This window comes from Triturus cristatus, chromosome 11, assembly GCF_964204655.1.
Source record: "Triturus cristatus chromosome 11, aTriCri1.1, whole genome shotgun sequence".
NCBI classification, from domain to species: Eukaryota; Metazoa; Chordata; class Amphibia; order Caudata; family Salamandridae; genus Triturus; species Triturus cristatus.
Window position 1 is genome coordinate 1,083,760,113 of NC_140594.1, and position 14,646 is coordinate 1,083,774,758.

General features: G+C 43.6%; 1 protein-coding gene across 1 annotated transcript in view; it reads left to right on the forward strand.

Moving 5' to 3' along the window:
- The first annotated feature begins 590 nt into the window (after window positions 1–590).
- GHSR (growth hormone secretagogue receptor) overlaps window positions 591–14,646 on the forward strand; it is a 61,884-nt gene continuing 47,828 nt past the window's right edge. Inside the window, exons 1-2 of the mRNA XM_085635433.1 lie at window positions 591–719; window positions 931–1,890. Of these exons, the coding sequence (XP_085491559.1) occupies window positions 1,056–1,890 (835 nt within the window). The 5' untranslated portion in view covers window positions 591–719; window positions 931–1,055. The remainder of the gene's footprint in view (window positions 720–930; window positions 1,891–14,646) is intronic.

The following is a 14,646-nucleotide window of genomic DNA, read 5'->3' on the forward strand; positions in this document are numbered from 1 at the left end:
TCACATTGATTCGTCACACGTTAAATTCCATATCCCATACCGGCATTCTAAGCAACGATTTTTACGGGGATTTTTTTCACTACATCAGACACTTTTTAAATGTGTTAGTTAAGACTCAAGAGAGAGACTAAAGCTATTTTTTTTAAAAAAATCAAAAAATCAGATATTGCCTTTTCCAATGTTTGCTTTCAAATCGGTCTCACGAATGGTCGGATCTTATTAAGAGGGTCAATTAAAGTTTCTACTGTATAGGTAGTATGGCCTTTAACGCTCTGTTTTTCATTTTTAAACATGTCCCTTTCTGCACAGCTCAGGTTAGAAAGCAAGTGTATCTGCGCCTCGCTGAGTGGCAGCGTCTTCAAGGAGATGAACGGCGTGGAGGCAGTCCCACGCGCCCAGCAGAGATGGAGGGGGGGAGGAGGGACACAGGCCATGCTCTCCGCCGCTCCTCTGTCTGTGAGCACCGCACAGACAGAGGGAGCAGAATGCGCGCGGACTCCAGAACCTCTCCGAGCAGGAGAGGCGCTCGCGCCTCACTCAGAGCAGCTCCTGCACACTGAAGGGAGGAGGGAGGCGAGGACAGAAGGCTCCCGGCGCTCTCTCGGGCTGCAGTGTTTTTGGAATGGATTTAAACGGGGCTTGTGACCCAGAAGTGCAGCAAAACCAGGGACCGGTGGACAGAATCACCGAAACTATTCACCTGGGAAAATTCGACAAAGGTATTCCGTTCATATCAATTGATTCTCTTTAGTCAATACAATATTTGAAGTATGGAAGCACTAACTAAGTACTGAAGTGCCGTTGTATTCGTTTTGTATTTGCACATGCATGCAATATGTAAGGATTTTCACTGCTTCGAAAGAATTTGCCTTTTTTTCCTATAATGGTCTATTGATGTTTGCTCTTTTTTTCATCCTGTGCTTATTTCAGAAATTGGTGTTTACAGCTTTTCTTCACTCAAATCCCCTGACTTGAAGCTTCTGTAGCACTTTATCTGACTGTGTGTCCTCAGGGTGGATCAGATATGCCTACACGTCGAACAAATTTGAGCGGACATGGAACCTGATGATCTACGCCTGCAACGAGCCAATGGCTTGGCCAACGTTATGTCCAACCAGACCGCGAGCCCTAGTTACCTCCTCAACTTCACCGCGGATTACATGGACTATGATAATTATTCATGGCCCGACTATCCAGCTCATATCTTCCCTGCCCCAGTCCTTACTGGAATCACCGTCACTTGCACCCTCCTCTTTGTCATCGGGATCATTGGCAACTTCATGACCATGCTCGTCGTGTCGAAGTACAAAGACATGAGGACGACCACCAACCTCTACCTATCCAGCATGGCCTTTTCGGACCTCCTGATATTTTTCTGCATGCCCCTTGATCTTTTTAGGCTCTGGCAGTACAGACCCTGGAATTTTGGGAACCTGCTCTGCAAACTCTTTCAGTTCATCAGCGAAAGTTGCACCTACTCGACGATCCTCAATATCACCGCCTTGAGCGTGGAAAGATATTTTGCAATATGTTTCCCGCTCAAAGCAAAAGTTGTGATCACCAAAGGCAGAGTGAAATTGATTATCCTGGTCCTCTGGGCCGTGTCCTTTGTTAGCGCCGGACCAATTTTCGTCTTGGTCGGGGTAGAACACGAGAATGGAACCAACCCACTGGACACCAATGAATGCAAAGCCACCGAGTACGCTATAAAGTCTGGACTTCTCACCATCATGGTCTGGACGTCCAGCACCTTCTTTTTCTTGCCGGTCTTTTGCCTCACTGTCCTCTACAGTCTGATTGGGCGAAGACTGTGGAGACGAAAGAGGGAGCCAATCCAACCAAATACATCAATCCGGGATAAGAACAACAAACAGACTGTGAAAATGCTTGGTAAGTTTGGCATTCCTATTCTAAGAACCTATAAGTATTTGTGGACTGAATTTGTGCTCATGCAAGTGAATGCAAAGGTGACAACGCAAATTAAATTGCAAATGCTTCATATCACAACTGTGACAAAGTGCATGATTGGAATGTGGCGATGTATGAAAAATATAAATGAACGTTCATCTAGAGATTTCATTAGATTTATGACTCAAGATATAATTTAGTTGCATAAAGCAAATCATATGTTCAAATTGCAAATAGCATGTCAAAATAAGAATCCATGTTCTATGTTTGTTTAAGAAATCATTATAATTTCGGTTGAATTACCAGAGTCCTCAGAGGCGCAACAGAGGGCCCTGCTGCCCCTGGGGAGCCGGGGGGCGCTCAAGCCTTCAGGGGCCCCCCAACCCTTCAGGTGGGCCCCATTCAGTTGAAGGCTAATGAATATCTGTGAGATATGGTAGAGCTAGGGGCCCCTCTTCACATTCTGGGGGGGCACCAGTTTGCGTTATTGCACTGACTACAGTCTATAGAACTCCTCCATGTAAATTACTCTATACCCAAGAGCAAGGGTGGTACTTATATCTTCTGTAACCAGTGGTTAATTTGTGGAAAAAAAGTGCCCGGCTTCTCATCAGGAGGCAGCTTGCACCAGCCCATTGCTTCTATTAGCACTGCCTATAACAGAACTAACATGAAAAATTACAAGTGGGGAGAGGATGTGGTGTAACAGCCAGAGCTGGGGAACCAGGTTGAAGTCTGGCACAGGCTCAACATCTTGTGATTCTGAGCAAATCACTTCATCTCCCCATGCCTACCAAAAATGAATGTGTCCTTAATTGGTGCCCATGAAAAGCGCTCCAAAACCTCTGGGTCGAATTTGCGCTATAAGCGCCGGTGTTGATGATTAAGTGCAGCTGCCGAACACTGGAAATCACCGGCTCAAATTAAGCACTGGCTGTAACTGGCCTGAACTCATCACATCTGGATCACGTCAGAGTTGTGAAAACACAGCTGCTTTTATGGATTACCCGTCCCTTCTCTAGAGCACCTAGATTAAACAGCTGTTTGCAAGTACTAATGGGTTAGTAGTTTGAATAGCTGTAGTGTGTTTTTTCCTGTTTCGGGTTAAGGATATGAATTAGGGTTTTCAGATGGTTTGTATGTGACTTTCCTTTCCAGTTCTGCAAGCCCACACCCTAAGGAAACGTAAGCCTTCAAACTTGCCAGCGAGGCTCCAGTTCGCAAAAACGTAAAGTGCTAGAAAAAACTGTATGGCAGAAAGTGTAAGAATACAGCGTAAAAGGTTTTGAAGTGCTGGTTCGCATATAAGCAGGTTGGCATATTTCCAATGTTATTGGGTTCAGGAAATCCTCTTTTACATTTGTGACTCGTTCTGTTTTATCAGTTGGGTGCTAATGTAGATTAACAGGCAAACACCAGGTGCAAAATAATTAGCGAAAATTATATTTGCAGCCAATTTACAGTTTGTCATGAACTGTGGGGAAGAAAGTACACGCATGGTATTTGCACTGGCTTTGTGGGTATTGTTTACAGGCTGTTTCTGTTTTGCACTAGCCCCAATACATAACGCATCCATCCGTTCGTTTCTTGTCTGTCTGTCCATCCAACCTCTGTCTGCTCGGGTCTGGCTGCGCATGTGATTTCTGGCACTGTGGCTATCTGTGCGCTCTGTGTGAGAGCCTCAATGTGTTGGTCTGTGTATAGGTATCTATCGGTGTGTATACGTAAGGGCATATGGTATGGTAAACTCTGCACATGTATGCCTGCAGATCTATGTATATAGGTGTCTGTAAATCTGTGTTCTTTTGAACATGTATGTCTGTTCTCTGTGAATGGGTGACTGCATGTCTGATGGTCTTGGTGCATGTAGGTGTGGTAGCAGAGCTTAAGTGGGGGGGTCCTCGAAAAGGGGCGTGGCCAATGTAATTATGGGCATGGCTTAATAACACATAAACTACAAATCTGTGCTTAGCACAATGTGCCGTCCGACTGGTATTTTGCTGTTTTTGTCATTGCATCCAGATGAATAATACAACAAGCCACATTACACTACAACAAGCCAGGACTATTGGCTTTGCCAATGGTTATTAGTTGGATAAGATAAATAAGCAAGACTATGGCTTGGTTGTATAGAATATTGAAAATGCTTCAGTTTGGAAACGATGAGCCTGTGAAAGAACTATACCGAGTCTCTTTGAAGTTGCATCAAAGGCAGCGAAGGGTGGCACTGCTGCAGAGTTAAGATATTTATTTCCACCATGAAGGTGATGGGAAAAATGGAGAGCCCGATAGGGACCCTCTCAGCCACTGCCTGGTGCAGAGCCAGCAAACGAAAAATAAAACGATGCCCTAATGTAGTTTTATTTTTTGTTTGCTGGCTCTGAGCCACCTTGAGCATGGAGGGGCAGGGCATGGGAGGGGGGGAGGAGGAGTGCGTGTACACTCCCTTAGTGCTCATGTGTGTTTGGCCAACCATCTCGGGCTGCCCAAAAGACATATGCGCACATAGGTTTTCTCCAGCCCAGCTGCATTGAGCAGCCTGGCTGGAGAAACCCCACAGACTCCCAGGAGTGGAGCGTCTTTCCAGCCCTCTCGGGTCAATCCTCGCCCTGCTGTGCAGCACAGGGATTGGCTGTGAGTCAGTCCTAGGGGCTGCTGGGACCCAGGAAGAGGCTAGCGGGAGAGACGCGATGCGGGAGGCGGCTGGCGGTGTCAGGTAAGTTTTTTAAAATTATTATTATCAACCAGTGTCTTCCCCACGCTGTCCCCCCCCCACCCGTGTGCTGCCCCCACCCGCCCACCACCCAGTTTCAGCCACCACTGGGGACAAACAACTTTTTGGAATATCTTTAATAGGAATCACACAAAAAAGAGAAAATGTAGTATTGTCTGGCTGTAAACACCATTGCATGACCAGGCTCTTAAATTGAGGTTATGCTGATACCCAAAAGGGAGAAAGTAAATAATTAATAGTATCTGCTCTAAAGCGGAACAGCAGTGAGTGTACCCAGTTTCCATAGGTGATCCACAGATAACCAGTGGGAGAGATCTCGGGGTTTAAGTATAAATAACTTGCAACTATTGGTTTCGAGGACTCGGCTCTTACCCTGTCTGCTTGCATCTGAGCTAGTAATAAAGCCTGCACATGCTTTCTTCCAGGCGCAAGGGGGGACACTGGTTCAGAGAAAATATGAGGTAGACCTAGCGCTTCAAATGATTTTTTAACAAGGGCCAGCCATGGGATAGTTTGGCCCTTATCACAGGCCATTCAATCAGTAATTATATCCCTTGCAAGTGATGCTTCCTCCATCTGCCAGATAGATAGCCACAATAACGGGGGTCTGATACGGATGTGATCACTCGGGTAAGTTAAGCCCAGCTCCTTAAGACAGATGTAGCGTGATGTAGATAAGAGGACAGCGAGGATTTTCCAACAGCATTGATTTCCTTCCCTTTGTAGGGGTGTGCTGTTGGTAGTACCCCAAATTCCCGCCCCATACAATGATTAGTTAATGCTTGTGTTTGTGTGTGGAAGCATAGCAGGGTTTATGATAGTTTCTGCACCCCACATATATTTTTATAATTGGGAAAAAGTTGTATTAACCTAGATGAATAGCATTTCTCTTTTCCATAACGATTTAGAATCTGCTAGTAATCAAAACTTCGGCTAGTTCATCCTTCACTTTATTAATTCCCACTCTCCATAAATTGTGTGTGCTGTTAGTGTGTCTCTTTAATACTAGAGTCCTTTTGCAGAGCACACATGCTAATGTAAACATCCATAGCTGGAAGGGTAGGTGAGAAGGTAGGTTTTTGAGGCAAGGTGCTGAATTGATAAATCATGATCATCTTGACTCATGGACCAATGGGGCACTGGATAATGCAGGCTAGTTGTGATTGATTGCTATTGGCTCCTCTGGTGGTGAACAAGAAATATTCACCAAGGAAAACAGGACTGCCTTCCTCCCTCAGTTCTGCATAACTTCTGTAAGTTTGTAGAAGGCATGCCCTTGCCCTCTGAACCCCCATGTTCAGTCAGAGTGGGAGAAGGTCTTCTAATCTAGTGATAAACATCTCTTAGTCTGGATTCCATTAATCTAATACATAATAGGATTGAAGGTACATTATTGGGAGGTAGAGAACTTGCACAGGTTTGGGGTGTATTAATGGGTGGGACCTTTGGAGAAGACCTTGCACAGGACTTGATGTGTATTATTGAGTGTGACCTTTGGTAGAGAGCTTTGGGTTTAATACTGGGTGGGACCTTTGGTAGAGACCTTGCAGAGGACTTGAACTGTATCATTGGGTCGAGACCTTGCTCAGGACTGTAGGTGTAATATTGGTAGAGACCTTGCACAGGACCTGATGTGTATTATTGAGTGCAACCTTTGGTACAGACCATACGCAGGCTCAGGTGTATTATTGGGTAGGACCTTTGGCAGAGACCTTTCACAGGCTTTGGGTGTATTATTGGGTAGGACCTTTGGTAGAGATCTTGCACAGAACTTGAGGAGCATTGTTGGTTGGGGCCTCCGGTAGAGACAATGCACAGGACATGAGGTGTATTGCTGGGTGGGACATGTGGTGGAGACCTTTCATAGGACTTGAACTGTGTCATTGGGTGAGACCTTGCTCAGGACTGTAGGTGTAATATTGGTAGAGACCTTGCAAAGGACTTGAGGTGTATTATTGGGTGGGACCTTTGTTGAAGATCTTGCATAGGACTTGAGGTGTATTATTGGGTGGGACCTTTGTTGAAGACCTTGCACAGGACTTGAGGTGTATTATTGGGTGGGACCTTTGTTGAAGACCTTGCATAGGACTTGAGGCGTATTATTGAGTGCAACCTTTGGTACAGACCTTACACAGGCTCAGGTGTATTACTGGGTAGGACCTTTGGTAGAGACCTTGCACAGAACTTGAGGAGCATTTTTGGGTGGGGCCTCCTGTAGAGACATTGCACAGGACATGAGGTGTATTGCTGGGTGGGACATGTGGTGGAGGCCTTGCAAAGGACTTAAGGTGTATCATTGAGTGCGACCATTAGTAGAGACCTTGCTCAGGACTTGGGGGTATATTATTGGGTTGGACCTTCGGTAAAGACTTTAGACAGGACTTGAGGTGTATTATTAGGTGGGAACGTTTGGTGGATACCTTGCGCCGGATTTGAGCTGTATTATTGGGTGGTAGAAGAAACTATCAGTTATAATACATAGCAAATTTACTCATAAGGATTGATGCATATCACAAATTCTTCTCCAAAGTGAACACCCCTTTCGCCTAAATGTGATGTTGCCTTGTGTATGGTAAAAACATGTCATATTTTTACCAACTGTGGAGATGAATTAGTATCCATTGCTATTTCAGCATTTTCTGTAACGTTTATGCATTAATTGTACATCTTGCTACTTTGCACATTTGGTTAGTGTAAGAAATTGGGTTACTGGTTGAGGGGCTGAAACCCTTCTCAAGCAACAACCACAATTTTTCTCACGGTGAAGTCATAAGCAAACCCAAAACTAACCTGTGCTCAACCCACTGGTAAATTGCCACAGAGCAGTCAGGCTTAACGCAGAGGCAATGTGTAAAGTAGTAGTGTAACACTACAAACACTAATACAGTGAAAACACATCACAAAAGGATCCCACATCAGGTTAGAAAAACAGGGTAATATTTAATAAATAGACAATAAACAAGACCAAACGACAAAAAACGAATCAGTAGAACCAGAGATATTCAATTTTAAAGATTTTAGTGAGAATAGTGCTGTTTCTATGTGTGCTGCGTTGTACAGCACACATAGACACAGCAAAATGACATTCATTGTTTATGTGCAGGAAAGTGTCCCTTTCTGCACATAAACAACCATTAAAAAAAATAACGAGTTGCAACTTCTATGTGTGCTGAATTAAGCAGCACAGGTAGAAGTTTCAAAACGCCATTTCAGATTGTTTATGTGCAGGAAGGGTCGCCTTCCTGCACATAAACAATCATTCCCCTCAACGCAGGTACCCTTGCACTATGGTAGCTAAATTAGCGCCAACACAGAAGGAAACGCAACGCTGCACCGTATTCTTGTAAATACAGTGCAGCCCTTCGTTTCTGAAGTGGCGGAGTGCAGCGTTAAGCCACTTCCTTGTAAATTACCCCTAATTCTCTTAAGTTTCAGGGACTACAACGGAAAGTGTGCTTTTTGACACCAAAATATATTTTTGATTTTAGTTGTTTGTATCTTTTTGGTTTAGGTTAATGAGGGCCCAGAATATTCTGCATCAATAATGTTTTGCAAAAACCACGAGAAACAAAACATCGACAATTTGGAAAGGTTAGTTTCAGACACCTGACCTGTTGGCTTTGCCATTGCTTGTTTATCATTGAAAACTCTATAAGAGTGAGCATCTGCGTGGAGGTTATGCAAATGATTTCCTGGAACGTAACTGAGCACCTAAGTAAAGGTGGAAAAATGAATAACTGGGGATTTAAATGTCATGATGGACGTGAAAGGTCTCTGGACAAAATGCCATGTTAAAAAAGCACACCGACAAAAACTCGCTGCCCGCATCTCTGATATAATACTACATTACTCTGGGTTCTTACTCAGTAAAGTGCCTTGTTTCCGATTCAAAGTGCTAAGTCTGGTCCAGTTTAAGGTGCGTCACAAATGTAATAAGGATCTGAAAGCGAGCACTGATAGATACTGTGGCCCCAAGCGCGTGCCCCGTTCCCTACCAGGGTCTCTCTCTGAAAGCAGCGAACCAGGTAGATCTTCAGAGTTGCACTGAGTGAAACAAGGCACCATTAATCAACAAAGTTACTGCCTCCACATAATGGACCTGATTCATCAACTGCACTTTTGTAGTAATTTACATGTTTCAGTAAGTTTATGACTTTTTGGTATTCATAAACTCCACATTTTTGGGTCACTTACACCTTTGTAGTGAGTTCCTACCTTAATTATTTTCTATGGGAAGGAGTTGCAATATCCGTGGTTGGCCATGAGTAGTACTGGATTTACTACAAAAGTACAGTTTGTGAATACTGAAAAGTAGTAAACTCACTCAAGAGTGTGAACTTACTCAAAAGTGTAAGGAACCTTTGTGAATCAGGCATTCTATCACTTTTTGTTAGATTTGAGAGCCACACTAATTTGTTAAAATTTACAACACTATGTCTGTGCCCTCCTTTGGAATGAACCAACTTCATTATCACCTTCATGTAAATATTCCAAACTTTCCAAAAGCATCCGACCACCCTCTCCTGCCAGGCCAGTAGGTTTGAGGCAAGGAAGTGAAGTAGAGTTCAATTGTGATCTTTATATTAAATACACAATTTCCCTCCCTGCTACTATTTGTTCCTTGTGTTGCAGAACTAAACCAACAACCTTTCTAGATGCAATGCCTTTCTTTAACAGCCCTAAGTAAACTTTGATCAGGCATCTAAATTCAGGAATCCAAAACAGACTCTCCATTTGTTCAGTGAGAAAGAAACTTTTTAGGAGCAGATCACTCTGTTTATAAGGAACCTCTCTTTTAACTTCCTTTTCCTACTTTTTATGTTCTGAAAATGTGTAACTAAGATTCATATATACCCTGAAAACGTACTTATTGAGAAAAGCTTTTTCTCTTTTATACAAATGTGAATTCTGGCTCTTGTGATTGTTGCCACCACTGTTATCCTCCAGCCAGTCAATAACCATTTGCCTTCTTGGTGCTTGGTGAAACAGGGAGTGAAAGTACAAGTTTATTGATGTTCATGATATCCTCCAATCAGTCAATAACTTGTCTTCTTGGGGCTTGGTGAGACAGGGAGTGAAAGCACGCACGTGTGTTGATGTGCATGATTGCATAACTGAAGGCCTTTTGTGAGCTGGTGCAAGTGGGTGCTTGGTTAGACAGTGAGTTAATGAGTGCAAGACTGATTTACTGTCAGTGAGTGCATGAGTGAAGGTCATGCATAAGTTAGTGTGTGTGCATGTTGATACAGAGTGAATGAAGCAGTGCATTGGAGTCAGTGAGTGCATGGTTGCGTGGATAAGGGAGTTGGTGTGAGTGGGTGCTTGGTGAGACAGTGAATCAAAGCATGCTTGTTGATATGAGTGAGGTCATGGATGATCTGGTAACAGGGAGAATACAGTGAGATTAAATGTATGTGTGTTGCTGTTAGTGAGTGCTTGAGAAAGGATCCTGGGTGAGCGGCTAATAATGGTATTCAGTACACTAGTGAGTGAGTGCATTACTGAATTATTATGAGTGCATGAGTGAAGGTCCATGCAAGGTTTATTGTGTGTGTGTGCATGTTGAGACCGAGTGAATATCGTAGTCCATTGGAGTAAGTGAGTGCATGATTGTGTGTTAAAGGCGAGATTGTGTGAGTGAGTGCTTGGTGAGACAGTGAATGGAAGCATGTTTGTTGATATCAGTGAGGGTCATGGATGAGCCGTGTTGTCAGGAAGTGCATGAGTAAGGGTCCTGAGTGAGCTGCTATCAGTGGTCATTCAGTACAATAGTGAGAGAGTGCACGAGTAAGCTGGAGGGTCATAGCTGAGCTGTTTTGATTGAGGGTTATGGGGAATTTTGCAGAGGTAGCTTCTTATACTCGGCAACATATGTCCAACATGTCCTAGGGACATGGGGTGCAAGTTTGTTAGATGAATATGACTTTTGATTTTTGCACTGTGAATAGGAACAGCAGGTGAGAGTCCTTTAACATGCATAATGTTGAATACCTCCCTTTCAAAAATACTTTTACAGAATACAGTGTCTAACACAAGGCAACTGACTTACAGTGTACTATTACAAACCAAGCCTCTACGTCACCTGACAATGTAATGTTCCCCAACCTAGGCTTAAGTAGCACAGCAACCTTTTACCTACATTTGTCCTACCCTGATCTGCATAACGGTTCTAGCACTGACCTTTTACCCAGTTATGTGCTGAATAAATGTCAATTGGTTTCCTTGAAACTAGTCCAATTTATTATGCATGAGGATTCTTAGTAAAGTCCTCTGCACATGACGTACGTAACAGGATTAACATACTCTGTATGAAAGTCATGGCTATCTTCATCCTCGGGCGACAGAACTACTTTGCATAGTTGCAATTATTGATTTAGGCTCATTTTCTTATTCGTGCTCACAAGATACCGATTGTGGTAGGAACCCCAAGGCTACCTTTGTGGTATAAAAGAACCACACCTTCACTAGGTAACTAGAGGAGATGCTTCCATGCTGACACAAGACAGTGAGGTCTCTGCACGCTGAATCTTCAACGTGCAGCGATCTGACATCCCTTGCAGGGTGTCCAACTCATGACCAAGACAGAGTCCCTAGTTCTCTCCCATTAGGTAATGGGGTTGGCTCTTTCCTAGGGCATTATTGGCTTTACACCTACATACATGCTAGGTACACTTAGGTAGGGTTCACATCGCAGGAGTACTCTTGATTACCGTCATGTTTATATGCCTACCTATAGTCACTGTTTTAGCACTATGGTAGAATTCCACCTTCTCTTCACTCTGTTGGTGCTTGTCATCTTTTACATTTGCTCTGTCTAATGCTTGTAGCAGCAAACATGTTTTATACTAGAATGACGCTGGTTCAATAAATGCTTATTTAAAACATCCTCAATGTTTATTCTGTGTATCTTTCTGAGTCTTAGTGAGCACGATTGACTGAGCGAAAAGTAGTGTACTGTTCCCACGATCCCTGAAGGGTCAAGGGCTGTCATTTTCATATGGTTGCCAGAAACTATTCCCTCCTTGGTAAGATTGGGAGCTTATGGTGGCACTGTGAGCTAGCTGGTCTATAGGCTGACATATCCTGTGGAGGTGTCTGGAATCAGTCTAGACACCAATCCCTTCGATTATGTTACCTACAAACTTGCAGGTCCTATGTATTTGTAGGAACTACATGACAGCAACATGTGCTTCCTCTACCTCTGTCCACCTCTAAAGACTGTAGCACTCCCATCCCTACCTCAGATTTGGTACACTACTGCTTCTTGCACGTATTCCAGCCACACCTCTACAGGCTGCAACTCTTCCCTTCTCTCTGTACTTTCACAGGATGCAACTTTACTAGAATACATATTTTCTGTCTGTACCTGTGTTGCCTGCACATGAGCTTGTTTTCATAATTGTTTGTTCCCCCACTTGTAGCTCTGTCACCGGCACAACGCTGTGTCTTTACCTTCATGCTAGTTTTTGTGCTGAGGTTGATTATACCTTCATTTGCTTGCAGCTGGGCTAGGCACTGAGTCTGGTTAGTTAGTGTTACCCTGTACTTGTACCTCTTCTGCCCTGACTTCCCCTTGGCTATACCTTTGTTGACTATACTCTAATTGGATGCACATCATGTTTTTTACAAGTGATCAATAAAAAATAATAAATGCATATCAGCAGACCAGGGCTTTCCTTGGTTGGTCACACCACAACCGGCCACTCATCTGAAGCCCATGCCTCTGCTAGTCATGTTTTTGTAAGCCACACCTGTCTGTCATTCTGCCATCTAGTATTTTGTGTGCCGTACCTTCACAGGCCACACCTGCTACTCATGGTTTTGCTAATCACACTCTCCTTTGTCCAAAGCTGAACTGGCCAGATCATTCTGCGTGTCTCTATTATCCACTCTTTGGCTGACAGCTCCTCTAAGATCCATGCCTCTGCCTACTCTTTTTCTGCCATTCAAACATCTTCTGGTCCCAACTCCACTGGCAACATCTACTTTTCATGTTTTTACTGCCCAAACCTGCTGTGATGTTTGTGCTATCAGCTTGTTTGCGGCACATCAAATCTTCACAGCTCGTTGCGTTGATCGCGGCTGGCCATGGCAAAGCCAGTCATTCTGCTTGTAACTGAATATGCAAGACAGCTCCATTGGTTTTGCAAGTACTTCTTTTATTCTGGGGCCCAAGAATCTTAGATAAGAATGTAACTGAACTGAACTATTAACACTGTTTAAGTAGGTCTCAAATACTCAATGCCATTTAGAGAAGGGAACCAGCTGAAGACCTGTCATTTGTTGTTGGTGTAGTCGGATATCCACTACCTTTTACAAAAGATGTGAATAGAAGTCAGATTAAAAGGCTAGTATTTCTTTTGTATTGCTAGCCACAGTGCTATTCTCTGGATTATTATAAAGGGTGGTGGTATTATCATCCCATATCAATGCTGTGAATCATTTTCTAGAAGAACTTTCTACCAGAAGAGCTTTCAGAACCAGACACCAGTTGTATAAAAGGGCAAATCGGGAGTTTATGAGAGAAGCGAGTCATTCTACATCAAGGGAAAAATATTTGTCCTTGAGGTGAGGAAAACGTTCCAGTATAGTTTACAGTTAGAGTGTGCTTCGAGGTGTCTGAAGTTCCAGCCAGCTACTTATTTTCCCAGTCTCAGAAGGATTTGTATTTATAAATATATATTGTTATTGAGGTTGTAGTTCTAGATGTCTTTGGCCATGTCAGCCAGATGTTTTGATCTGGTACCTCCTTGTATGGCACCTTGCTCTGATTAGAACAACAGGGGCCTTATTACGATGTCGGGCAGACATCCGACCGACCTCCGGTCGGCGGTCTCGACACTGCCAATACAATGCGACCTCACATGGTGCAGTTGCATACTCCCATTTCTCTATGGGAGCTTGTGCTGTGATTGTAAACTTGCCTTAGCACAAGCTACCATAGAGAAATGGGTGTTTTTGTTAATCTCTGCACCACGTGGCATGCAGTGCAGGGATTAACAGGGGGGCACCAAAGGTGCCCCCCAGGCCTCCAAACAGAGGTCACTGTGGCAAGGGGGCCCTGCTAGGGGCCCCCAAAGTCGCTTTCGGACAGGCTGTTCATGTGGGAAAGCCCAGCATGAAAAGCCTGTCAGAAACCAACATCATAATCCCCATGGTGTAAATGCCATACATAGGGGATTATGAGGAGCCTCTGACTGGCTAACAGGCTCCTTGAGCCTGTCGGAAGCCAGTCGGTCCGACTGGCCAGTTTCAAATACAACATCCTTCATCGTAATAAGGCTGTAGGATTTGAAAACAATGATGTAAATTGGAAAGCCTCTGATTTACATTGTAATCCGGCCCTAGATATTCATTTATACCCTAATACTTCTACATCTCGTATCCTGTGACCCTAGAACATTGGAGAACTTCTTAGATACAACCTCCAAATTTGTGCCCATGGATATTTTCTTGTTTATTAATTATTTCTAAATGCAAAGGAGGAATTTTCTAACTGGGACAAAATATTATCTTGTATACAGCTGTACAAAGCAAATTGTCATATAGAACTTGTGAGAAATTGCGTTGTTGGTTGAGGGGGGGTCAAACCCGGCTCAAACAACATCCACAATCCTTGTCAGCGCGAACCACAAAAAGTCACTAAATTAACCTGTGCTTAAATCTCTGGTAGCTAGGCACAAATGTGGCCATGCTTAACTTGGAGGCAATGTGTAAACTATTTATGCATCACTCAGACAATAGTAAAGTAAAAACACAACACAAGAAAAGTCCCAAACCAAGTTGGAAAAAGTATATTTTAATACATTATTTGACACCAAAACGACAACAATCCAATCAGTAGAACCGGAGGTATGTAATTTCAAAAATGTAAGGTAAGTATAGCACCTAAAAGCACAATGTACCACTCACAGTTATCTGGTTGTTTGAGAAAGTAGCAAGCTAAGGCCATCCGTGATGGAGCACTGGAGACCAGTTTTGGCCTGCTAAAAAAGTTACCTTCT